At 39.5% G+C, this 27,687-nt stretch overlaps 1 protein-coding gene across 1 annotated transcript; it reads right to left on the bottom strand.

Annotated features, from left to right (window-relative positions):
- Window positions 1-27,412, bottom strand: LOC149029262 (cyclin-T1-3-like). The gene is given in 8 exon segments (XM_089141342.1): window positions 1-700; window positions 702-1,791; window positions 2,236-2,387; window positions 2,469-2,644; window positions 3,228-3,362; window positions 10,081-10,162; window positions 23,847-24,211; window positions 27,175-27,412. Coding segments are annotated over 7 exon segments (1,908 nt in total). The 5' UTR covers window positions 24,080-24,211; window positions 27,175-27,412; the 3' UTR covers window positions 1-660.
- Between the last annotated feature and the right edge of the window lie 275 nt (window positions 27,413-27,687).

Below are 27,687 nucleotides of genomic sequence, written 5' to 3'. Positions count from 1 at the left end.
TTATTTGGTTAGTCACCCACCCTCAATTGGGGGTTCGTGGTATTGTGGAACTCATATTAAGAGTTCTAATTGACAAGGCTCTTATGTTTCACCCCACTTTGGGGACCAAAGGATAAATGCTAGAGTGGTAAGCTAACTTGGAGAGCAGAAATAGAAATAGAGAATACTAAGGCCAGAGGATTGGTAGAGAAAACCATGACTGTTGGTGTCAAGGAGAGGAAGAAGAAGATGAGGGAGAGCTATGAACAATTGTCACCCCACAAAGGGGGCTCTGATCAAGTTCCATTCCCAGATAAAAACAATAAATAATATCTCCACTGTAGGACGTTAGGTAGCTCAGAAATCCCTATTAGCATGATAATGATATTATATAAAAGCTGCTGACAAAAGATGTATCCTCAACAAGACTAGAACAATTCGAGAAAGAGCAGATAAGCAATGGAACAGGGAGTGTAGCCCCTTAAAATACCGGTCCAAACAGTACTCTGATAATACAGTTAGAATGATATTTATTTTTACCGGCCATATGGAATTGGTTCTAACAATTACCTTGATATCACAAAATCTATGGCTGCTCCAATCCCTCTTCATATGCAAACAATGACTGGATCGGCAAACCGATTGTAGTACACTTTTTAAGTATATTACAGTAGCCACATTTCACATGTGGTTTTCTTGTGCACGCCTATTGTGATCCCTCTGCATAACCATTACGGCCCATCCTGTTTCCATCTTCCATGATGTCGTGACGACTATTATGATACCCCATTGACCGATCGTACCGCTTTTTTCCCTCAAATCGTTTATCTGGAGGGCTCCCAGCCTTCCTCTTGCGGCCATTCAACCTGGGAGACTGATATCCTCGACCCACATCATCGTCCAAAGAGACTTCCCCTTCTTCTACATTCTCCACCCCTGGTCCCTGAGATGGCTGCTCTTCCATTCCAGAATGATTTCCATGTCCAATATCATGATGATCCTTCGCATAGCTCTGATTGTCAGGTTCTGACCTGTTTGAAAGCTTAGACCAGCTTTGCCTCCTCTCCTTCTTGATCTTCTCGTCCTCAGCAGCCAATTCAACACCATCTTCCAGCTCCCGCTCTATAAGATCATCTTCATCCATCAACTCCGCTTTTCGTGCCACATCACCACGAGATTTCTTCCTTTTCTCCAGTGCTGCCTTGACCTTGTCCTTGTCAATCTTTTTAATAGCATCCTGCGGAGACTGACCTACAGAAGCTTCTCTGTGATCCAAACTCCGACCACCTGAACTGCTGGACTTGTATGGGGGAGCAACCTCATTCTTCCATTTCCCCGCTTCTGTTTCACTTCTCCTACCATTTCTTTGTTGATCTTCTTCCACACGTCTCTCTGACTCAAACTTAGACTTGTTTGAATCTCCCCCCTGCTCCTTGTTGTAAGGTAAGCACTCCTGTTCACTTTGCCGATGAGCTTTAATTTCTCCATCCTCCTCATGATCCAAAATGACACTCTTTGTATCTGAGTTACCATACTCAGTACTTCGATTTTGGGTACTCCTATGAGGTCCACTGTGATCATCAGGATGTGAATGGTCGGAACCTGTTCTAGATGATGATGGTACTGAAGCTCCAGGCCTTGCTGTAGATCCACCTCCAGCCTGGTTGGCCAAGGATGGTTCCTCATTGGGTATTGGAGTTTTTGTTGCAGCCCGATGAGCTGCCCCAGTTCCAACACTTCCTTCAACTTCACTCCCCTGGGAAAGTGGAATACGGTTCTGTTCATACAGTTCCAACATTTGATTGCTAACCTCTGCAATAAACAGATGAACAGACTTATTCATGTTAAAAAGATCCCACAATGATCAATTACCAATAAACAAGAAAACCACAGATAATATAGCAATACAAAATGCAAACATACATGTCAGACACACCATTCTGTATCTTCCATCTCAGATCTACAAATGTTTTGGGTTAGAAGGGTTTCTTAAAGTAGTTTCAGACCAGGATTTGATATTATCATCATCATTCAATCAACATATCCACAAGTATGGAATGGATGTGAACATCAAACTTGGTCAACTTTGGCAAAAAGAAAAACATAACACTACAGCAGTGTGCTTTTACGGGCTGAGAATGACCCCATATGAAGCATATGCACCACCAGATATGCAGTCACTTAACTTCGGTAAGGTTTATAATTTACTGTCAAGAAGGGACCTTTCTATTCTATAATCCCAAGAATGACACTAACCCTCCAATTGGCGTGGGGTGACATCAAATTCTTGCCACCAGACCTTCTCGCCATCAGATGGAAGCTTCACTTTCAGGAACTTGGCAGCAAGGAAAATGGCTCCTGCCGCAATGTGGTGGGGCTTAAATTGCAGGCAGAGAGATGTCCGCAGCCTACATGCCAATTCACAGTTTGTCACCATGGAATTTAAACAATTGGGAGCAACAAGAAGGAAAATAGATATCCTTTCATACCCATCATTGACAAAATTCCACGCTACTTGGGCAAGTGCATTCTGTGCAACCTTGAACTTTTTTATTGCTTCAACAAGAGGTTTATATGGGTGCTGCACATTGAGGTCAAAACCAAGAGTCGCAAGCACAACCCGCTCTCCAAGTAAAACCAGCTCCTTTTGTTGTTCATAGACTTCCTACATACCACATGCAGAACAAAACAATAAATTTTAAGGCCAAATAATTGCAACTACAACAATTAAATTTAAACAGAATCTAAAATCCCATCAGAAGGATGTGGACTTATCGCTTTTGGCTGGCCAAGAAAAGCTTTTTTGGGGTGGGGAGGGGGGAAGGGGGATGAATACTTATTAAAAACCTAACACCCATAATCATTCTTGTAGGAGCCAAAAAAAATACATAAAATAAGGAAAAGAAGACTAAAATGTATTTATAAAGCATCCACATGTCAGATTAGTCAACAGATAATACTAGGTGACTTTGACTCCCCTCCCCTCCACATGTCTACCCCAATATCATGGTTCATCGTGCTCAATGACTATTGTGGTAATCCTAGATTCCTATTTCACAAAATACAAGAAATCAATACAAATATGGTTTCACGGTAACATGACCAAGAAATATGGAGAAAATTAATGTAAAATTCTGAAAACATGTAGAAAAAAGGTAGAAACAACCTCAAGAACAACAGCCAGAATGACCAAGTACAGACATAAACAGGTACAACTGTACAAAGCACCCCACCAAAAGGAATGGTACCTTCTGCTTGATTCTCTGAACTGCAGCAGGATCCTTTTTATATATTATTTCATAAGAAACTAGGATAACATCCTTCAGCGGCCGAGGAGTCTCCTCAACCTTCCCCGCAAGGAACATGCATACAGTTGCAATTGTCTGTTAAGTATTATAGTTAGAAACTTGTATTAGAAAATGACAAAGTAGTACAAACTAGAAAGCTTACAATAAATATGCAAAAACAATCGTTAGAACATTGTTAACAAAAACACTAAAAAGTGTAGCATGCAAAAACAGCCACCTGAACCTTAGGATGACAAACAAGAACATCCCTGCAACTTTTGAGACTAATGACCCTGATTGCAAGATGTGATACCCTTTCAGCCTACTTTATTTTTACCTTTTTAAGTACACCTACCTGTCTACCTGCTTCATTGTCTTTCGACATAGATCATAGGTCTCGTCAAAAGTAGTAGACAAGAATTAATAAAGTGTAATCTACATTTAGCCACTACACTGACATAGAGAGCTTGTGCCATAGAAGACCATTAGAACTTTCCTTGAGTTTAATAGAAATAATTCAAATAGTCAAATGATCAGTAGACTTTGTATGCTCAGAAAACGTGGCAGCATCAGAAAGCATAGTACTGCAGGTTGAACTCAATAAAGCCCTGCAGTGGATGGCACAGCAGCAAAAGTAATTGTAGATAAATAGCAGCAGCACTCAACCAGAACAGGTAGTAACGGCAGTAAATTGGGAGACCTTCAACGAACCAAAATGCCAGGTAAATCAAGATCAATTGTGCATGGCAAAGTCAACCAAACAATACTGGATAATGCTAACCCAGGCAATTGGAGCCTTCAGCAGCCCAGAGACTCAGAGAAGAAGATAAACCCGACCAAATTTCAGAAAAGAAAAATTAAAAGAAAAATATTTTGCTAAATTTCTGTAACACAATCAGTTTGGGCAGAATTGTTAACTATTTGGGGTCTTCAGATAGGTATGCAGTCAGGATTAGACCACCTCATGCATAAGAAGTATCAATCTGAAACATTATAGCTGCAGTGACAGGTAGCTGCACACAGAAAGAAACAGAAAATGACTCAAAAGAGGAGAATCGAGTCTCTAGTTCTTTGATTATGCTGTGATACCAAATCACAATTCAAGCCTGTAACTAGAAACAAGAACAAGGAGAAGCCTAACAGAGGAAAGAGAAGTTTGAACAAGGCTATAGGGAAGAGCCTAATTAAGCTGCTGCTACTATTTATACAATAATAAATGAGGTCAAAAGGTCCTCAATGCCCTCACAAGAGGTGGTACATTGAATGAGCAAAATAAATCCTGAGACCCTATAGAACAAAACAATAATGCACATGACGAGAACGTCCTATTAAAAAGATCAAGTTTAATAATATTTAACGGTATGTAGCAGCTCGTGGAATCGATACACCAAGAAACTCTGCGTGGGATTGAGTGAGTGTTAAGAACCTTCTTTTCTTCACTTACGTGCCTGATTTTGTACTTATATGTTAACTTTTACCTCAAAAAAAGTACTTATATCTTAACTATATATTTGTAATAGTGCTATCAGATACTGTAAATTTGTAACCACGTATTTAAAATTTTACAGTACCCTAGTAAATTTTTTAAAAACCATAAGTACTATTCTGACATTCTTCAACAAAATAGTTCATGAACAGCATTTAGTCAAAACAAGGCTGTATGCAAAAAATAGATAATAATTAAAATATAAAAATATACATAATAAAAGAAGAAGAAAAACAAATAAACAAAAATAAACAAAGCAAAACAAAACAAACATATTGGCCTCAAAACCACCTCAACTAGTTGGCGGGGGAAATCCCCAGGTTTTGACCACATCGTGGTTTCTCTCTGGTCGAAATCAGCCTCAACAAACTTTGCATCCTTGGTTGTTGATACTTGGATCTGTGGCTTTTACACTAACTGCATGTGCTCTATTTTCTCTCTTCCTGTTCTAGATCTGATTTATCTGAATAACATCTAACCAGCAATTTACATCACATTTTCAGGATATAAATCATTGCCTGTCAAGGTATATACTAAACTGGATTCTTATCTGATTCTGTCGTATGGATGAAGAAATCTGTACTGTGTCAACCAACCCACATCTGAACTTTGATTCACTATTATTTTGAGCCCATACAATGATGGTTGGGCAAATTACTTGGATCAGACCTATTCGTGTTAAGTTATGCAATTTCTGTCATTCAGCCATGTCTTTCTTCCCTCTTGGCTATGCAGATACCGTTTCCGTCTTTTCCGGTCGTGTCACACCAAAGAAGAAAGGCTGTTTGTGCTACTGCAATGGAGTTTGTTCATGTGATCCGACCTCTTTAAGACTGAAGACATATTAGATATTAATCCTTGCTAGGATCATAAAATCCTGTTTCTTCCAAGACTTTTCAACCCTCCATTTTGTTGACTTGTATGTATATCTCAAGGTCTATGCATCAGATCATGCTAATATTTTACATTGCTGTTGTGCTAATTATTCTAGTCTTCAAACAGAGTCTGAGCGAGCAAGACCAGCAATCGGTTTAAGTCTGACCTTGATTTTCTCTTTCTTCCTCTGTGGCTGGATTTCTTAAGTCCATTTCTTGCATTATGAAATATGTGTTGAATAATAAAAATATGATGCTGATGGCTGTGGTTAGCCAACAACACGTGTTCTTTCAGCCTAAAGGCTTGCTTTTATGCATTTTCTCACTATATGGCCAGATATGTTGTCTAATGGTGCTTTTTAGGGGATTCCTCTTGCCATGGTTTCCATAACCTAATACAGAACTGTAGTCAGGCCCTAAGAGGAGTTCAACTGTATACTCTGCTTTCATATATCCTGAAGTTCCTAAATTCAAAGAACTCTGTATCATTTTTTAAACTGTCTGCAAAGCCCTACCAGGCAGTTGGGCTCCATGCATATTTGGTTAATATGTTCTCTTTTTCTAGCCCTACTTTGATCAAAGTGCAAGCATATTAGATCTCCTTAATAGTATGATATGGAGGATTCGTTTATTCGGAATTTTTTCCCTGCAATAAGCATTGTGGTAAGTTGTTCCATTCTATATGCTGCAAATGTATTCTTACAAACACAACTCTGCTTTCCTGCGTCATCCCTACCAAAGCAACTGCACAACAAGAGGATTTCAAGGACATCTCGACCACAACAATAGTAAGTGTCTGACAGATATTATATATCACACTTGTACAAGGATATGAAATATGTTATGATGAAGGGAATTAAGCAGAATTCGGGTCTCGATCCTCCAGTATCTATTCTACAATAACCTTGGGTACATATTGGTATGGACTTAGTGCTAAGCTTGCTGCAAACACCAGATCAACACAGTTCCACACTTGTGCTGGTCGAACAATTCCCCAAGATGGTCCATTTCATTCTTTTCCACAAGACTTTTGTCAGACTGACTGACTCCATTTTATCAAAGGAAGTTGTATGACTAGGAAAGTATGTAGACTAGACTACATGTGACACATATGTGAAGCTTACAAGCAACTGCTTAAAGCCCCCATCAGAGAGGCATAATTCCATAATCACCCATCGACTTTCACTATTTACACTTACACCCCCGCTTTCCAAAACAATTAATTATTAACCACCCCCCCCCCCAAAAAAAAAAAAGAAGCAAAAAAGAACCCCCTAATTTGATCCGAGGATATTTTGGTAATTCTGCTCAAAGTTATTACAGTTAGGTATGGATCCCACCAAGTCAAAGATGTGTCTGAAACCTTATATATATTTTTATTTTGTTTTTCGATTAGTAATCTGCCATTTATTCAAGATTCCTATTTTAGGGGAGACTGCCAGAGATGTTGGGATCCCACAATTTGAGAACCCACTAGTTTATTTTTAGGATTCCATATCTACTCTTAGAATTTGAATTGGAATCTCCTAGAGTTAGTTATAGAGTTTTTTATGTCAAAGTAGTTGAGAAGTAGTTGATTTGCTGGATAAGCCAATTAGAGCTCTAGTTGGTTGTCCAACTCAGAGTTATTTTCTATTTCTTATTTTAAACTATAAATAAAGCCTCCAACTATGCAATTGACACGTTGAATTGAATACAAATTTGAGTTTCGAGGAAATCCAGATTGTGGTCTTCTTAGGAGGGCCACAATTAAAAGTATTAGCTTTTCCTTTTCAATTTCAGCAAGAGTTCTTGATTTTCAGCAACAATTCAACAATAAAGCAGCATTCTTCCCTTCTCCAAGCACAACCCCATCCCTAGCCTTCCCTTGTCCATCGCACCCTTTCTTTTTATTTACTTGAGTTTTCGGACTTTCCTTGAAACCCAAATTTCAAGGACAAAGCTACACTAATCTAAACTTTAGACATATCCCAAACTTCAGGAGCATCATCCCCCCAACCCTAGTAGTGACCTTAGATCCTAATTTGACCCCATTCTGACTAACCAAATTCAAGATATAATTATTTTGTTGAATTTTTTTTTTAATACTTCCCAAGACCCTAAAGACAAGAACCTTAATATCTTTCAATTTAGCCATCCAAACCACACCAAACTTGGGGAATCACTTTTCTATATTATTACCTACATTCATCTATGTTTTAACCTATTCTGACCCCTATAAATAAAATTTTCCATCTCAAGGAATTTATCCCATATCTCCCATGGGATGGGTTTGTATATCCCTTGACCATAAACCACCAACTTAACCGATCCCTTGGGACATATTTTCTTCACAACCCTTATCACATAGAACCACGTATTCCCTAAATTCCTAATCCTACACCTTTCCTAACCCTGGAATTATTGTTGTGGGTTATATTATTTGGCCTAAAATTTATTCCCCTTTCCCACAATCCCATCCCATCTTGGGTTTTGTTTGGGTAATACACCCTAATTTCTTCCCACATAATCCCATAAGGTTGTTGGTTCTCGGAGAGAGGATCCTGGAGTGACCCAATTTTAGGTTTGAAATCAAAATCCCTAAACCATAGAATTTGGGTTACACATCAACTCTGTTGGTTATTGTTGCGAACAGTTTTTTCCCTCTCTTCCCCCCCCCTTTTTTAATGTCCAATATACTCTTCTCTTCCCCTAATTAAAATATTTTAATGACCTATTTTCTCTTCTTTTTCCCTTCTCTTTGTTTATTTCTTCTTCCCCATAACCCAAATTCCGTTCAATCCGTGTCCTTCCACCCTTTCTTCAGCAGATAAAGCTAAAGCAGGCATTGTTGGTCTTCAACAGCTTCAAGATGATTTGATGGCAGAGAATTAGTGGGTTTCTGAAGAAGAATTGGAAGATTACTTGTGACTTGTGAGCTACAGGTGCTACTTCAGGTGCGCACTGAGAGATTCAATCAAGGTTGTTAACAAACTAAAAACAAGTCAAAGAACAGAAGTAAGAATCAAAGACAAAGATGAAAGAAGATGGCGTCCGAATCTAACCCTTTCCTTATACAACCCGAGGAAGATATATCAGACTTAGATGTGGAAGAAGAGGTAACCAATGTGAGCATTCAGGGTATAAATCCACGGGGATCAAGACTTCTTTATTGCAGTGTTACCTTATAGAGTTGTAGGAGAATGAGAAACAAGTCACATAAGCAGTGGAAAGGGGCTCTACCAAGACCAAGCAAGAGAGACAACAAGAGCCTCTAGAAAAGTGGCAAACATTTTTGTTGCAGTGAACTTTTGGGGGCTATCGATAACAGCAACCACAATTGATAAAAGGGGGAAATAATCAAAAGATTAGCAGCAGCAGAAGCAGGCAGAAGAAAGACAAAGAAAGGTCCCTTACATCTAACCCTCATCTTTTCTCTTCATCTTTAATCAAATCATGCTCACCTCATTATAACAACATCGAATCCTGACATTTTGTCTTCTCTGGCAGCAGCCGTTCGAATACAACAAAACTCAGTACATGAGCGAAAAGATAGCAAGAGAGAGTTCTTCCTCATCTTCAGTGGGGAAGATGAAGAAGCACAGAATAAATCCAACCCATCCTCTTTTTAGAATTTACCAAGTATAATCAATGACAATTCACACATCGAGATTGCAACATTATAGCAATACAAACAGCAATATAGAAGCGAATAATAGCTGAAACATCAATTGCATACAGTAGCAACCTTGATAAAACCAGAAAATCATTATCACCATAAACCAATATTTTTAAACTGTACAGGTCATTGGACCTTTTTTTTTAATTATATAGGGTACTTTTTATGAGATATAAGAAATACATGCATGCAACTGCATATGTGAACTGGGACACTCCTTTATATAACAGGATGCTCCTGAAGACTAGGATGGCTCAACTATCAAAACCATCCAGTCTAATGAATCAGGAAACAAATCAGGTCATTAGAAGAGAATGCTAGGGCTGCTTGGCTCATGGTCTGACGGGTCCTATCCAGCATTCCATGAGAAGAATGCCATAAACTTGTACCCTCCTTGCAACGATTGTCCCCTCTGAGAAGGTCACAAGTTTAAGGAGTGGTTATAGCATTAAGACTCTTATTTACCAATGTTGCCATCCCATTACCTGTTTACTCTTCAAACTGCACACAGTACAAAATGAATGTGGCAGCCAAGGCAAAGAAGCAAAACTTATAAAAAAACTCATTATTTGATTGGAGACATGAACACAGAATTTGGTACAGCCAAAAATGGAAGGACTGTCTATGCAGACTGAGGGGTAGTTAACAATCTAGTTGCAGAAATAAATCCTGTGAAAGGAATGGAGATTAGATCAATATATTTGCCACAAGCCCAGCCAAAATGACACAAATAGTGGGGAGCACACGACATAAAACATATAGAAATAAATTTGGAATAAAATTATTAGTACTCACCCGCCTATCATTCTTCACATGAGATTGACGAAGAAAAAAACGATGGCAAAATATTATTGCTGTAGCTATTGTTACCTGAGGTCTGCATTGAAATCAATTTGTAGTCATACATTTTGTACTAAACCATAACTCGTTGGTAACAGTTGAGTATAGCTACAATACTGAATAGTGCAAAAGTAACAAAATGAAATGAAGGGGACGGGGGAAAAGAACTGTTCTCATATCTTTAAAATTGTATTCAAAGAGCTTCCACCTAACTTTCACAATACCAACTCAAATTTAATGGCTTAAAGCCTACTGAGGACACGTTTGGTAACATTCTTAGAAAATGTTTTTGGCATTCTTCTGTTCTTTCGAAATGGAAGAACGGGTTAGAGGCATTTGTTAGAACAGTTTGTTCTTTTGTTCTTCACGAAAGGAAAGGTCAGAAAAGTGGTCTAAAGAACGCATTTTGCACAACATCAAAAAGATGTTTTTATCAAAGAACAAAAACGGAAGTGAGAAAATTGGCCCTGATTGAAACCTTAAAACGAGTTTATCAAACACCAACTTATTCTAATAGTGTTCTGAAAATATTTTTAGAACGGCTTTATCAAATGCCCATTTCCAAGCAAAGAACGGTATTTTAGCACAGAAACACTAAAAAATTATTTTGCATAAAAACTAGTCTCTCAAAACATAAACGTTACCAAACACATTCTAAATGATTGGCACATGATTCCAAGTGGTTAAAAGGCCCCAACTGCATCTCATAAAATCTCAGCTAAATGAGCAAATAAAGTAAAACAACTTCTCTCCTATTCAAAAATAATAATAATGAAATTGCTACAAGAGGTATATAAATGTAAAAGTAAGCCATTAAGACTTTTTATTTTCTCTCTTTTTCCTTTTATTTTTGAGATACTACCTTTGCCAGTTGAGATTAAGCATGTTGCAAATAAATAATATAAACAAGATGGATGCAGGACCTTATTGCATAACCAACCCATATACTTCCAAATGGGGATTTTTGTTCATCCCGCGCAGGCGTGAAGTGGTTGACACCTAGTGTTGGAAAATCCAACGATTGGAAACAAGGGTAAAATCATAAAAGTCATTTACTATTATTACAGCTTTTTCAAATTTACATCTTGTATCCATTCAACTTATCTAATTCACACTTCAAAACCCATTTCATGATTGGGGAAAAATTCAGCCTTTAACCCTAGATATCCTGCCTCACCGATGAGCGTGAACAACAGAAAGTCCAAACAGACCCTTCACCATTTCCATCGCTTGCACTCGGTCTTGGCCTCCCCCTTCTTCTCTACCTTGTCGTCGCTCTCATGGCCATATCCAAGACCTTGAAGCTCCAGCCAGAACATCCCATCGTCTTAAAATTTCAATAGCGTTTCAAGACTCCTCCATCTACTCCCTCTTCCTTGTAATCCTCCCATCTCTCAGATCCTAACCCACTACAACCATTGTTTGTTGAACCGTTGTCCACCTTATTCTTCCTCTGCTCCTCTTTCCTGTTGTCAATACCTGTAATCGCAAAACCATGTCTCTCAAAAGTGAATAGAAGGATGGCATCGGTGTATGTTGGGTCAAAGGATTTGGTAGAGCAAAGACAAAGACGACTGAGAAAATGAGACATATTAATGGGCTGATGGAGAAAAGAGCAGAACAGGGGCCAGGGCTAGGGTTAAAATCCCTTCTTTTCTTTTTTGGTTCGCATGGATGTTGGCTTGTTTTGTAAATTTGATGTTTTTTGGGAGTTTTTATATAAAAGAGAAGTGTATTCTAGAGGGGTGCAATTATAATTTAAAAAACTTCTTAAACTTAAAATGCTGAGAAGTAAAAACTAATTTTATTAACCATTGAATCTTTTAGATGACACCTGCAAAAATCCTCCCAATGGAAGGTCATGGAACATTAACCTTCACTACGGACAGAAGAGTAATCTGCCCTTCAATAAAATGTGGCATTGAAGCCTCCTTGCTCCCTTTAAACCAAAAACAATAATAATAATAATAATAATAATAATAATAATAAAACAATAAAGAAAGAGTAATGCGAACATAGATTGACCTCCCTGGCCGAAACCTAAAGTGGGCCCCATGGCCCCCCAAGCAAGCTGGCTGAACCCTATTCCAGGGGTATTTCTGATATTTTAGTTACTGCTGGGATCCAAATTCCAGAATTTTAGCTTTATTTGAAGAATCCCAATCCCTTTGAAATTCTTAATTGAGTTGTGTGAGTTTCCATCAGTTAAGTTGTGGATAAGATAAGAGTCATAAGACTCTCTTACTAGAAGGGTTCCTATATTTTAGGAGTTTGCTTTTGATTAGAATGCCTTTATTGGTGGGTGTGATTTACTTAGTTAAGGAGTCTTTTCTTTAAAGAGGACTCTTATTGATAAGTCAGTATTTTGTTTCAAGAAGTCCTTTATTTAGGAGGTCGTTAAGTTGCTCTCTAAGTCAGGTGGTAGTTAAGTTGGTTTCTAAGTCTAGTTGAGTCTCCCAATTTGAGTCAAGCTCTTTCTTGCAAGGGCTATAAATAAGCCTTAATACTCATTGTAATTCTCAAGTCTGATAATTGAATGAAAATTTATTTGAGTTGAGGACTGGGTTCTTGTTGAGGGGACCTCGGCAGATTCTACAAAATTCTTCAATATTCAGCATCCTTCTTCAAGCCTCTTTAAGATCTTCCAATTCTCTACAGCCTTCAACAAATTCCAGCTGCCATTGACAAACGCAGCGACTTCCAAAACTAAGTACAGTATTCCCATCCCCTTCCCTCACCTCCCTATCCCACTGCGCACCAGCCCCTACCCACCTCCCCTAGACCCCACAAGCTCTCCCCTGACCCTTCCCTGTCCTGCGCACCACCCTAGGTGCCTCCCCCTTGCCGCATCACAGCAGCAGCATTCCCCACCTCGGGAAACCCCTTAGCCCTTGCCCATACAAACTACGAACTGTCCGAGCCCGTCCCCCAACAATAGCCCCCACCCCCTCCTCTCTCCCTCAGACTCTCCTTCCCTCCCCCTCTCTGCCTTGCGGCAGATCTGAAACAGAAAAAGAAAAACCAGGAAAGAAAAGAAGAAAAAAGAACAAAAGAAGAAAGAAAAGAAAAGAGAAGGAAAGATTCAAGAAAGATTTCTCAAAGATCTTTCCCATATTGATCATTCCCTATTTTCCCTCTTCCAAAAATACAACCGATACCCATCACAAAATCCCTTCTTTATTTTCCTTTGAATTGCCATCTAGCCATAAGACCCATTAAGATTATTGGAATCATTTGCTGGAAGATTCTGGGTGAATCTTCCAATTGTGTTTCTTTATTTTCCTTTCAATTTCCATCTAGCCATAAGACCCCTTAAGATTATTGGAATTATTTGCTGGAAGATTCTGGGTGAATACCTAATTCTAGGGAATCTTTCCAAGAAACCCTAATCCTAGACCTAGATTCACATCAAAGCGACATATATGCTGACAAAGATTAGGGTTTCTAATTAGAGTTGGGTTTGAGAAGGGATCTTATGAGTTGCGATGTATAGGGGTTAAAGGGAAAGATTAGGGAAACTTTGGAGGGAAAACAACTCAATGAATGGGATGGGATGGAACACAGTTTTGAAACTTGGGTAATCTTTCTTTCCTTTATTTTCTTTTCTCTTTCTTTTCTTCTTTCTTTCTTGTTTTCCTTTTCCTCTTCATTTTTTTCCTGTTTCCTGCTCTTTTCTGGTTGCCGCAGGACAGAGAGGGGGTGGGATGGGCGCCGTTGGGTTTGAGGGAGGGGGGAATCCTACAGTGTTGTAGGGGTGGGGAAGGGCTTCTGGAAGGCTCGTGGGAGGGGCTGCAATGGACGGCGTTCGTTCTTGGAGTTGTGTAAGGGGGAAGGAATGGGAGGCTGCAGTGGGGGCTGGAATGGGTTCTGGGTGTTTCTTGATTCTGAAACAGTAGGGAATAGGATGTCGCAGGGTAGGGGAAAGAGGGGATAGGGTGCTGCAATGCTGGGGGATGTTTTACGTAGGTGCGCAAGAGGGAAAAGGGGATGGGGAGGGGCTGCAATGGGGAACGGAGGTGGAAGAAGAGACTGGGGTGCTGTTACTTGTCTAATTGCTGGAGATGAGAGAGCGCTGCTGATTTGTTGAAGAGAGGCTGCTGCAATGGAGTAAAGAAGCTATAAATACGCCAAGGCCCTCCCAAAGAAACCCCTGACTTGTTTTCCACATGCAATATTTTCAATGCATGACAAAATTTGCAATCAAAGGTTGGCTTATTTATATCCTTACATCAAAAGAAAGAACTTAAATCAAACTGGGAGACTCTATCTTGACTCAACTAAGACTTAGAGACCAACTTAACTAGGGTTTCCTTTATAAGTTAGGATAGCCTTGTACAATTAATTAACCACCTAAATAAAAAGAATTCTTCTTGAAATAAACGACTAACTTATCTATAAGAGTCCTCTTTAAAGACAGACTCCTTACCTAAGTAAATCGAAGGCACTAATGAAGACTAATTTCAATCAAAAACAAGCTCCTAAGAGATAGGAACTCTTCTCGTAAAAAGTGTCTTAACTACTGTTATAACAACTTAACCAACTCAATCCCTACTCAAATAAGAAATTTAAAATGGACTGGGACTCTACTAATAAGGCTAAAATTCTGGAATTAGATTCCAGCAGCAAGATAAGGCCTAAAATGCCCAAAATGCCCCTGTATTAGGGTTCGGCCAGCGTGCCAGGGTGGGCCCATTTCAGGGGGGTCAATTTGTGTTCACATCACAATGATGCACTGATGCAGCTATGTACAGGGGTTTCTATGGAATTAGATTCCAGCAGCAAGATAAGGCCTAAAATGCCCAAAATGCCCCTGTATTAGGGTTCGGCCAGCGTGCCAGGGTGGGCCCATTTCAGGGGGGTCAATTTGTGTTCACATCACAATGATGCACTGATGCAGCTATGTACAGGGGTTTCTATGTAATTGTTAGGATTGTATTTGTCAACTTCTATTTTACCATTATGTTTTTAGTGTCTAGTAGTCAATCAAAGTTAGCTTGGAAATTTATTTTCAGTCTTAGAACACCTGACTCAACAGGAGCCAGCCAAGGATTTTTCTCTGGCCTTTTTCTAGTAGAGACTGTTGTCTGGCTGGCAGCAGAAAAAGTGAAACCTGGCATCTTGCTTAGGAACATATCTTTCTCTTTGTATATTTGAACGATGTGAATGTGATTAAACTACTAACCTGTTGTATTGTCACGCTGGTGGCAAAAAATCTAAAACAGGTAAAACCTGGTATCTTGTTTAGGAACTGGCTTTTCTTTTATTAATTTGAATTGAAGGTAGGCCAAAATGTGATGATTGGATTGAATAGAAATTCCTGAAATTTTAAAGTCTAGACGCGACTGCTAATTTCTAACCTATGGTTTCTCCTTCCTCCACTATTTAAGTTCTGAATCCTCCCTCCCTAATTCTTTTCTTCCTAAAACCCATCTCTCAATTTCCTTTACCGACATCCATTTTCCTTCTGCTTCCTTTTCTATGGTTCTTTTCCTTCCTAATCCTTCCTATTATGTCTCTCTATTGATGTCCTAGCTTTGAGACTTGCAAAATCATCTCTCTTTATTCATGTTCTCTTGACTCGAGATTCTGCGAATCAATATCTATTTTGTGCGTCCCATGCAGGTTGTGCTGTTCACTTTGGGCTCAAAGACATCACATGAGAAAAACTGAACTGTTACTCCCATCCAACCAAGTTTCCAATTATTCGGCTCATTATCAATTATACACATCAAAATGTGCTTCTTTGCATAGGAATAAGTCTAGGGTTGGGTTATAAAAATATTAGGCCTTCAATCCCAAAGGGTTGTTTATGTAATAGGTGATGTAAGCATGAATCCTCCCCTGGCCGAAACCCCAAGAATGGGCCCAAAGGTCCCACAAAAATGGCACACCTAGAGGGCAGGTGGAACCCCCCCTGGGCAATTCGGTCAATTCTCACTTATTTAGCTAATTATTTTATTCCAGAATTTTGTTTTATTTTTATGAATCCAAATCTGACTTTATTCCCTTGTTTGAATCAGTAAAGTGAGTCCTAGTTAGAGCTAGAGTGCCATTAGGAATATATTTTAAATTAAGATTCCTTTGGGATAAGTAGGTATTTTTATGCAATTTATTTTCTTTTATTCATGTGGTTGCTATTTAATTCGTTGTAAGGCTATAAGTAGCCCCACCCATCTCATTGTAAAGGCATGCTGAATTGACTACAAATCTGAATCTGAGGGAATTGAGCTGTGGCCTTCTTGGGAGGGGTGGCCATAGCAGGGTTTGAGATCATCTTCTTCAAAGCTTCTTCAATTCTTCCAGCTTCTAATCAACAACCAGCAGCATCTTCAAGTAAGTACAGCAGCCTTACTGTTAAGGAGTTGCTGACTCAGCAAACAACTTACAATAGTTTACATTAGTTGCTGACTCAGCAAACAACTTAACACTTACCCTTACCCCGTCTCCTCTTTCAGTTGATGCCAACCACAACCCTCCCCCTTCCTTGCGCAAGCACCCACTCCCCACTCCAACCCAACAGCCGCTCCCCCTTGCAGTCTCCCCTAGGCCCTTCCCCCACCCCTACGGCAATCATAGACAACACCCCCACCCTCCGCTTGACCAGGCGGCACCCCATCTCTCTTCTTTCTCCCATTTGACCCCTCCCTTTTCTCCCTTTTTCTTGCGACAGATCTGAAACCAGAAAATGAAAAGAAAAAAGTAAAAAAAGAGAGAGAAGAAAGAAAAGAAAGAGAAGAGACACCCAAGATCAGCACAAATCATCCCTAAACCCTACCATACACAACTGCAGGCTCCCCTAGTCGTCCTAGGGTAAGTTTGGGTATCCCAAGTACACTCGTATCTTGATTTGTTAGAACCCTAGTACCTCAAACCCATCCCATAAGAATTTGTTAAAACCCTATCTATCCCCAAAAGCAACCCATACCAAATTTGCCCATCTTTAACTATCTCACAGTATACCCATATGGACCCAAATTCACCCCATTCCTTTTCCTACCAGCCTTAGGTCATCCCATACCTCTCAACAAAACCTGAAACCCATCCCATATTTCTTTGTTAACCAAATTCGACAACCCATTAGGTTTTGTCAATCCCCATCCTCACCAAATTTAACAATTTTATCCATTCCATTCCTAGATTTGTTAATTATGTTGCTGGTCTCAAGAGGAAGGATTCTGAGCTAACCTTAATTCTACGGAAAACAATCACAAAACCCTAACCCTAGAATTTGGTTATATCAATGGGTCAGCTTCAAGCACATTACGCAGGGGTAATTAGGTTGCACATGGCACTGGCTTCAATATTTGGTTTATTTTTATGTTCTGCTCTTTTCAATTGAACTGGTTTGGCTGGTTTGAAGCAATTGTTCTTTAAGTTATTTTGGGATACTTTCTGTAATTCCCTTTCTTAGTTGTTTTAATTTAAATGTTTACTGCATCTAGATTATGACTTGCTTGAAGTCTATTCACTTTTCCTGTCAATTTAAGTTAGGTAATATGTTAAGGATTGAATTAGACTTACCTTCCCAAGTACAGGGGTCTATTTTTCAGTATTATATATGAGGTTATAATAGGGGTAAGTATTAAAGATTGATCCCACCAGTCTTGATCAAACACAAGACAAACGTCTTCGTTGGAGAAGCAACAAAGTGCAGGAAAAGCTTTTTCATTAATTGATAATTTCATCCTAAACTCAACTAATTGACTGAAACAGACTGAACCATAGTTATCAAAGTGTTGCTTAACCGTCCAAGCGGTATAAAAAAGTCTGAGCAACAGTCGCTTTATTTGAAATTAAAAAAGCACCTGCTTTGTCGACCAAGGTGTTGCTTAGGCGTCCAGGCAGGCACTTTGGACGCCTTGGTCACCCAAGCAATCGTTTTTTTTTTGTTTCTATTTTTTTTAACCTTTTTTATAAAAGATACCAAATCAATGGTATCCATGTGATTCCAATCAAAAAGATTTTTTATACTAACAGTGATACATGGAATCAAACTAAAAAATAGAAAAAAAAATTAAAAAGCAAAACGAAACAAAAGAAAGTAAGGAACCGAAAATCTTAAATCGAAAATGATCGTCTCTATTCTCTCACTATCAAACCCTTTCTCCTCACAGGATTTTGTGGCGGAGTCTCTACTCCGGCATCTCTCACTCTTGTTGAAGGTAAGTGAAGACATCAAGATTCAAGTCACCACCTCTGTGAAGCTGTCAGTGCCGGATTTTTTTCTGGTTTTTTTCCCCCTTCACTATGAAGCTGTCGTCGCAGGGAGTTGCAGGCCTTTTCAGTTCTTCACTTCTTCCTGGCATCTCTCACTTCCTCTTTCTCCGACTTGTTTTTTTTTTTTTTCTGGCTTTTCCCCCTGTGAAGCAGTCGTAATCTGGTCCACAGAAGTCGCAGATTGCAGTGGTCTTCCTCTCCAGCACTGTCTTCTTCTCAGGCAAAGTCAGGTTTTCTTTTCTTTTTCCTTTTTTCCCCCCTCTTCTCTAATCTCTGAGTCTGGATAATCTTAAATATTAAGTAGCATATACGTAGTAGACCTTGTGCCCTAGTAATTCAGGTTTTGGCAATCATGATTTGATGTTAGAACTTAGAACAGAATAGTTTCTGTTCAAGTGTAGTAAATAGACATTTCCACAGTTTTCTTTCCACAGGATCTTAAGCCTATGCCTTTATAGTTTTTCAGGTTTCATATTATAGCATTATCATTCAATATGAGGTACACTGCTGTGTGGTACATGCTCTTTCTCTTTCTACTTTTGGGTGTGTGATCAATTTTATTCTAAATCAGGAGGCAACTTGCTCCTGTTGGCTTGAGTGGGAAAAATGCAGTGTGCAGATTTGAAGTTTGATTTGTGACTTTGATGCTGTTATGTTTGAAGTTAATGACTATGTTTGTTTCCAATCTTATATACTGATTATATAAATGAACTTTTCATTAAGTTTGCAAGCGTTTCATACTTAAATGCTAGGAATTTTATGTAACTTTTGATATTTGAATCAAATATCAAAAAATAACACTAGAACGCTTAGTCGCCGCTTTATTGGCATTTTGTCACTTTAGTTCCTTGGAAGCCCCATCGCCTTTGTCGCTTTGACAACCTTGGACTGAACCATAAAGAGTCCACCTATCCCAGCAAAACATTCCCAAGACCCAAATCTCCCATGGCACCAACCGTTCATTGAAACATCAAGAAACCTTCATTGATGGATTTCCTTACAACTAACATCATAAACACATCAAGCCCTAACTCATGTGGCCCTAGATTAAATAGAATCAACTAGGGTGAGTCTTCCAGGATCTTAATTCAGAAGGTTAGGGTTTAGGATTTTGGGGTAGTTTAATGGGGGTATACAAGAACATAACTTATAGTGGTTGGATGGTATGAAACTTAGAGAACACTTAGGCATTATGTACAGCCATGATCCCTAAAGTTTGGGACGGTTTTGATAATTAGATTGGCATAGACCTAAGTTTTAATTTCAAGTTTACCAGCTAGGGTTTAAGGAAAACAAAAATAGAAAGAAAGAAAGGGCGAGTGTATAGGGTTAGGAATTGAAGATTAGAAGATTGATGAATGAGGATGATTCAATTTTACAGTTTTACAAGAGAACAGCAGATTGAATTGCTAAGAAGAAGATTTGATCTTTTAAGAAACTTAAGCAATACGAAGAAGGTATGGCATAAGAGAAAAGAGATCAACATATGCCAGTAATTGCCAGGAATATCACATAACAGTTTTCTGGCAAGGATTATGGCATCAAGGTAGAGATTACAGAGTTAAAAGGCAAGAAGAGAGCAGAAGATTTTCTCCCCAGTCCTTTCCAAATGACAATGTTGTGCGAAATATTCTCATCATAATCACTAGGTACGCTTGTTCTTGGTGCAATGATGTTTTGTGCATGAAAGCTATCAGATGATTTAGACAAGTCACAAACTACGTAAAAGTCAAAATAAAAATTGAATGACAAAATTGTTCTTCCAAATTTCGACAAAGTGCTCTTCCATAAGGTGGTCAGCTTCCACCAAGGCAACAAAAGTGTGCAAAGAAAAGAGATTAAGGTACATCAATGGGCTGAACAAAGAGATTCCTAAATTCACCTACAAATGTGGACTTGAAGAGATAGACTGGCAGTGATATAGAGGTACATCAATGAGCTAAACACAGAGATTTGATCAAAGGCTTAACGCCTGTCAATGGAGACTTTATCAGTCAATGCCCAACAACATATGCCATGACCACAGCAGAAAAGTACAACATTTTGAAGGAAATTCTCCAAAACTCCTTCAACCTACAGACCATCATACAGGGATGAAGAAAGGGAACTAGGAAGCTGAGCCATATAAAGTTGATGAAAAGAAAGTAGAGGCCTCCAAGTGTAGTGACTGACTAAGAATATTGTGAGCAACAACTGAAGTGAGAATGGTAATTCAATAAGAAGTGCCTCAAGAAGTCCCGAACTCCGACTAGGCCCTAGTGATTGTCATCGAAGGTAACTAGGCTAGTCTTACTTTGTGAATGGGCAAGTAGAGAAACTCTGTGACTGGACTAGTAGAGAAGGCTGCCCTCTAATGTACACCCAATTTTAGGGATAGGGTTTCTAAGATGGTTTCCCTAAAATTGAGGGTTTGCCCAGAATCTTTCAGAAAATAATTCAAAAAATATTATGGGACGCCTAACGGTAACGAAAGTTGTTGGAATCTCTTAGGAGTGATAAGAGTTGATAGAAGATGTGAGAAGACCAACATCAATCTAAATTAACAAAGGAAACTCAATTAAGTCAAACCTAAATAGCTGGGATATTTTTTGGGGAAAGGGAAAATTAGAGTTTTTATCAACAGCTAGGATGGGATGGTTTACTTGGTAATAGGGTATCCACACTTACACTAGGTAAGATAGAAAGAGAAAAGGAAGCTTGCAGTTGGGTTTGGGTGAGGGTGAATAAATCTTTTGGACCAAACAATTGATAAGGAAAAGCATAATCTTTTGGACGAAACCTTTTTTTTTTTTTTTTTTTTTTTTTTTTTTTTTTTTTTTTTTTTGGGGGGGGGGGGGAGTTCAGATATGCTGCAAGTCAGAAACAGGGGAGGGTTGTGATGAAGAAATGAGAGGGAAAGAAGGAACAGCAGGGTAGGGGACTAAGGGGAGAGGGGCCGGCAAGGATCCAGGGGCAGGATTTTAGGAGCAGTTGGGGGCTGGGGGAGTTGCTGTCAGAGGTGTGACAGTAAGGGGAGAGGAGTTTAGTTGCACAGACAGGGGAAGAGGATGGGGTAGGGGCTTGCTGTACCCACTCGAAAAGTGCTGTAGATTCTTAAAGTTGTTGGAAACTGGAAGGAGTGCTAGAGCTTGAAGAAGGTGCTGATCTTTGAAGATAATCTCAATCTTGACTCAACTGTGACCCCCTCAACAAGGCCACAATCCTTAATTAATTCTTTTTCAAAATTATCAGACTTCAAAAATACAATGAAAGACTAAGCTTATTTATAGCCTGCTAAGACTCCTAACCTAAATGGGATTCCTTTATAGGTTAGGATCTCCCTTAAAAAAATCTCAACCATCCAAATAAAGGAATTCCTTGAAGTCGCCGGAGTTGGTGATGAGCGATATAAAACAGGGGCCGAAAACAAATTCCTTCAAGTTGCCGGAAAATCGGCGATTTTCGCCGATTTTCCGGCGAACCCGCGAAAGATAGCAAACTTTGCAGCCAGCTAGACCAAGAAATAAGAAAAATTAGGAAACAAGAGGTTCATGGGAGATTCTGTAAACCAAGAAGGGAAGAGGAATGAGGAGAGGGAGTTATAGAGATGGGTTGAAATAGTGTGATTTTATGGAACTTGATTCCCTAGTATATGAAGAAATATCAAATTACCCCTGAACACCAGAGTAAAAGCCAAAAGCAGGAACCCCTGCGAACGGCGAAACCCTCAAGCCCATACTTGAACAATAGCGGTTTAAGCAGCTTGAACTTTGGAGAGTGAATGTGGACCTCCATTTGCCTTCAAGTATGTGCCATCACAGGACCTAAGCTTCACCTAAATCCCATCTCTCTGGGTTCCCACTGTACAGAAATTTCAGACTTGGAAGACAGAGATTGAATCACACTCTTCCCTGACATACCCAGAAGGAAGGGTTCTTCGAAAGCTGTGAGATAGCGGCCATGGCAACTCTTGAATCGCAGAAAATGGCTTGACCCTTCCACGAACTCCACCGTCCACCTTGCTCTGCTGGAATTCAGGTTCCGGCTTCAGGTGAACTTTCGGCGAGATTTCGCCAGTTCGCCAAGTAGCGAACCGGCGAACTCGAGTGAAATCTCGCACCTTGGTTGTCATGGACAACAGTTGTACCTCTTCTATGATCTTTCTAGGACCTTGATATCGGTCCAAGTGGGTTACCTTATCACTGGAATCTTCTAGGGCTGCCTCTGGTGGTGGTCATGGGCTCTCTTGATCAAGAGTTGGTTGATAAAAGTTGGGGACAGGAACTCCCCTTCTTTGATTAGACTCTTCAGTTGGGTGATCTTCCACTCCTAGGGTAATTTTGTCAATCTTTTCTGGTACACTCTCTAGAGGAAGCTTCTAACTTGGTGGACATGTCCTTTTGTCTAGACTCTAGAGAAGAATCTAGAGAAAAGGATTCTAGAAGGAAATGTCCTTCTGTCTAGTTGAGTGATCAAGTTAGGGTTCTAGGGTCTTGCGCATGAGAGAGAGAGAGAGAGAGAGAGACAGAGAAGACAGGGAGTGTGCTTGGCTGGATCGCATGGTAGGGAGGGGATGTGCTTGTTGAAGGCTGCAGAACTTCTAGAGGGGCTGTACTTAATTCTTGAAGGATGTAGAACTACTGTTGTTGGATTTTTTGCGAGGCTTGAAGAAAAATGTTGAATATTGAAGAATTTTCTAAAATCGCCGAGGCCCCATCAATCAGGAACCCCAGTCCTCAACTCAATAACTTTTCATTCAATAATCAAGCTTAAACTTCAAAGAAAGAAGAGGCTCTTGTTTATAGCCTACTAAAGACTCTTAAAACCAAGTGGGTTTCCTCAATAAATTAAATTCCCAACACATAACCTCAACCACTGAAATAGAATTTAAAATATCTAATAGACACCTGCTGAAATAAAACTTTAAGTTAACTTAGACTCTAATAAGCACATACTTAAACTCTATTTTAATTTAAACTCTAATTGCCATGTGCTAGACCAAAGACTCAAAGACTCCTAATCAACTCAAACTGGACTTCCTAACTAACTGAAACTCTTCAAATTAAAGGTAAAATTCTGAAAATAAAACCAGCCAATAAATTAGGACTAAAGTGACTAAAATACCAATCCTAGAGGATTTAGCCAGCATAGAGGGCCCACTTAAGCGTTTGACCAAAAGGGGGGGGTCAATTGTGTTCGCATCATCAATTTTCCTCTTCCTTAATTTCTTTGATTCTGTTGCAATTGAGCTCCCACTGGTTCTCCATGGTTTGAGGTCAAATATGTAATATATTTAAATCTTAAGGCATTGAAAAATTACAGGATATATCTGCATAGACCAGTCACCTGACAGCATTAGAAAAAGCAACAAATAGCAGGCAGAAGGTTGAGTTGTGAAGGCAAATTTGATCGCTTCCCCCCCCCCCCAAAAAAATCTTATATAAACTAAAATTGAGAATTACAAAAGATCAGATGCTCAAGGGTGTAAACGTTGGAGGGTAAAACAGATTCTCATGTGAACTTACACTTTAAGCCTCATACCCAAATCCTGCAGAAATGTACAGTAAGACTTGCGTAAATATGTCTCCTTCTTTAAATCAATGCCATCTCTTCTAGATGACGAGTTTTCTTCAATTTCTTTCCTAGAGAAATACCATCGACCACCTCCTTCATCCTCAGGCTTCTCATCAGAAAAGTTGTAAGGCCCACTTTCAACCATTCCATGGTGTGAGGGATCTCCAGGTAACAGTCCAGCCATATGCACTAGTCAGTGACTCAAATACAATGCTTAAGGTAACTCCACTATTTATGGAGCAGATGGGAATGCATAATCCAGTAGCTTCCCGTCCATGAAGTATCAAAATATTAATAACATAGGAGCAGCTGAAGCCTGTAAAATAGAAAACAATCATAATGACCGGCAAGGATCTAGGAAGGAATAGCTAATTAGTTAAGCATAATCACATACAAAACCTTCAAATTTTTGGCACCAATTAAAAACAAAAGAAAATCACAATATATTTATCAAAGGATCTAACGTGACAAGAAACCATTAATGATTATGGAAGCCCATAAATCAGTTGTCAAGAAAACAATCTTTTCCTTCTCCATCTTCCATAATCATGCAGCCTGGAACTGAGGGGTTCAATCAAGGACCAGCAGCCAATACCTTTGTAGAACAGAAACACAAACGGGTGTGGGTGTGGGTGTGAGAGCAGTTTTTGGGGTTAATAAACTATGATTGAGAAGGGCTTTAGGGCATTAGTGTGTAGGCCTTAGGGGTGGACTGATGTATGTTTCAAGTAATTCTAAGGGCTCCTTGAATTAGGAGTTAGTTAAGCAGAATTTGAACTCCAGATCCAAAGGGTTCAGGGGGGTTATAGGGCTGTAAATTGGATCAGATGGCGGTTAACCTAACCAAGAAAGGTTTACTCAAAAGGACAAGCAAAATTGAGCACAGATAGCCCATACAAATCTTAATCGAAGGTTAGAGAGCTGGAAGGCTGAACAAGCTAACCCGAAATTAGGGGCTGACAATGGGAGAAGGGACGCCAAGGTGTGTGATTCTAGGGATGTAAATTGGTTAAAAAGGGGGTTACCTAAACAAGAAGGGTTTAAAATAACCAGCCAGGACCACTCCAAGACAGGACGAAAGAAAGCCTCGGGTAGCCCTTTCCTACAGCGCCTCCAGGAAGGCCAAGCTTCAACAAGGCCAATTAGTCATTTTGACCCTTATTTGGAGTCATAACGGGTCTAGCCAAGTATTGGATGATTTTGGGAGTCCAGATCTACCCTTTTTTGGGGGGTTATTTGAGTTCTTATTTGTCAAGTTATGATAAAGTCCCTGTCTAAGTAGGACTCCTTTTATTTGTCAACTTAGTTTAATTAGGACTCTTTGTCTGTTGAGTCCTAGTAGGTTTTCCTTATTTTAGTCTATAAATTCAAGATCTAGGCTTGTAAACAACTTAGTCATTAATGATTAATAAAATTAAGAAGAGAGGTTTGCAGCCAAGAGAGTGTGGAGAGGTGTAGCTGTGTAGGGTTTCCAAGTCTGAGGAAACCCAGCAGCACCTTGTTTGATTGATCTCCTTCAGCAATTTTCAATTCCCAGCAGCATTAATCAAGTAAGCCATCACCCCTCCCCTTCCCTATCTCATATACCCTCTCCTTTCTCTCCCCAATCGCCCCTGCATGCTTGCAGCACCTAGGAATCCCTCCTAAGTCCTAACACCCTGAAACCAGCAGCTCCCTATTCCCTCTAAATTCTCTCTCCTCTTGGAATTACCGTCGCCCCACTCCCCTTGACCTTCGACCCTAGTACCAGCCCCAAACCTAACCCCAAAACCATAGTTTCCCATTCCCCTTGTTCCCATCAAGCCCTAAATCTAGAACAAATCTGAGATTGAAAAACAGTATATTCAAAATTAGTTTACCATCAAATATCATCTTAAAAACCCTTGACTGAACCTAATTGACATTCCCTTCAACCCTAAACTTACTCTAAGCCCCAGCAACCACAACCGCAGGGTTAACCATCCTTTTCCCTATAGAAAACCCTAATTAGCTACTGTCTTCAAGAAAGAAATCCTTGAAAACACTAGCTGCTGAATTTTAAGAACCCTAATAGCTGCTGAATCCCATTAAGTGATCCTGAAGACTGGCCCTCAGCTTGGGGTTTACATCAGGGCTCCTCCAAAGGACAAGCAAAATTGAGCACTAATAGCCCATACAAATCTTAATTGCAGGTCTGGGAGTTGGAAGGTTAAACAAGATCACCCAAAATTAGGGGCTGACAAGGGGGGAGGGAAGCCAACAGGTTTCAGCCTAGCTTATTTGGGAACTAGAGCTTTCAGGGGGAGGGGAAACACCAAACCGGGGGAGAAACATAGCAGGCTTAATGAAGTTTCATCCCAAGACTGAAATATAAATAGAGGGCCGGCCCATGAGCATGCAGATCTCTATGACTGGAACATGACAGTGTTGGATATTCACAAAGTCACAAGTCACAACTGGGCCAGCCCTCTTTGGCATTCACTGCTGCTTCTGGAGATTAGGGGATTTAAGCTTTCAAACTTTTGATTCTTGAGGGAAACTAAAAAACAGAGTAGTTAGGAAAACAAGAAATGGGTTTGTTGATTTGGAGACAGTGAAAGTGTGAAACATGGGGTTGATATTAAGTATGGGAAAGGTAATCATAAGAGTATGAATACATATGGCAATCAAATCTCTATTTAAAGGGTCCAGCACAATAAAACATGTACAGCAATAGTACATACATATCTAGATGCCTGCTCAGCTGCTCTATAAGCAATAATATGGACCTATACAATAGATATGCATAACCTAATAAACAAAACTTTATTATCAAGCGATATTCATATCAACCGGGTGAGCAGATCACGCTTAGCCAGACAAAAAAAAAAAGGAGGGAAAATAAGCTAAAGATCGAATAAAATAGGTCGCAGCTTGCACAAGGAACACCATGTGCTACAAAGAGGACAGAAATCTTGGTCCCTCAACGTCGTCGGTGCGTTTTGTTTGTTTTTCAGTAAAATGGATGATGAGATAGTGGTGTTCCGTTAATGGTTTCCCTTCTGACCGAACTCTTTCAAAATTCGAAAATTAATCCCTGGTTTCATGCTCATAAAAATCAAAGCACCTCAAGGATCGAATCAAATATTAAGATGAGAAGAATAAAGTAACTATACAGCACACTAGTTTCACCACAAGCCTTGAATTTCACATTAGCTTAATTATCACCACAAGCCTTGAATTTCACATTAGCTTAATTATGAAACCATGAATAATGGAAACATCAAAGAACCAACTAAATCTGAGATTTATTTAGCTGACCTTTAAGTTACTGATATGCTCCTCAGAATCCACCACCAGGAGACTTCGAGAGGAAGAAGATGCAGAAACGATGCACCGCTGCAACTGTTAGGCGAGTAGGTCACCGGAGACGGAGAAGAAGGGGAAGAGAAATCGTTTGCGCAATGACAGCGGCTAGGGTTCGAGGCCTAGTTCGAGAAAGAGGAGAGGAAACACCTTCTTTTGGATGTTATGCGCTTTTCCCCGTCCATTGTTTCCTTTTTTCTAATTTAATTTAGTAGTAGCACCTTTCGTAGATGTATGTATGATGTTATACATAAGCGTTAACGTTTAAGTCGAATAAAAAAATTAAAAAATTTACGTGTGGGTCGTTTTAGCGGTCACAAACTAATGTCAGGTCCTCTTAATACAATATATTACATGCAGATCCTAACCAAACTAAAAACCATTAGTCGCCATGAAGTATTATTCAAAATTCAAACGTAGAGGGACAAGAATGCCCCTCAAGTTATTCAATACATTCTGTTTTTGTAT

This window comes from Hakea prostrata, chromosome 1 (assembly GCF_041222555.1).
Source record: "Hakea prostrata isolate BN-2017 chromosome 1, UWA_Hpros_2, whole genome shotgun sequence".
NCBI classification, from domain to species: Eukaryota; Viridiplantae; Streptophyta; class Magnoliopsida; order Proteales; family Proteaceae; genus Hakea; species Hakea prostrata.
This window is presented reverse-complemented; position numbering and strand designations above follow the sequence as displayed.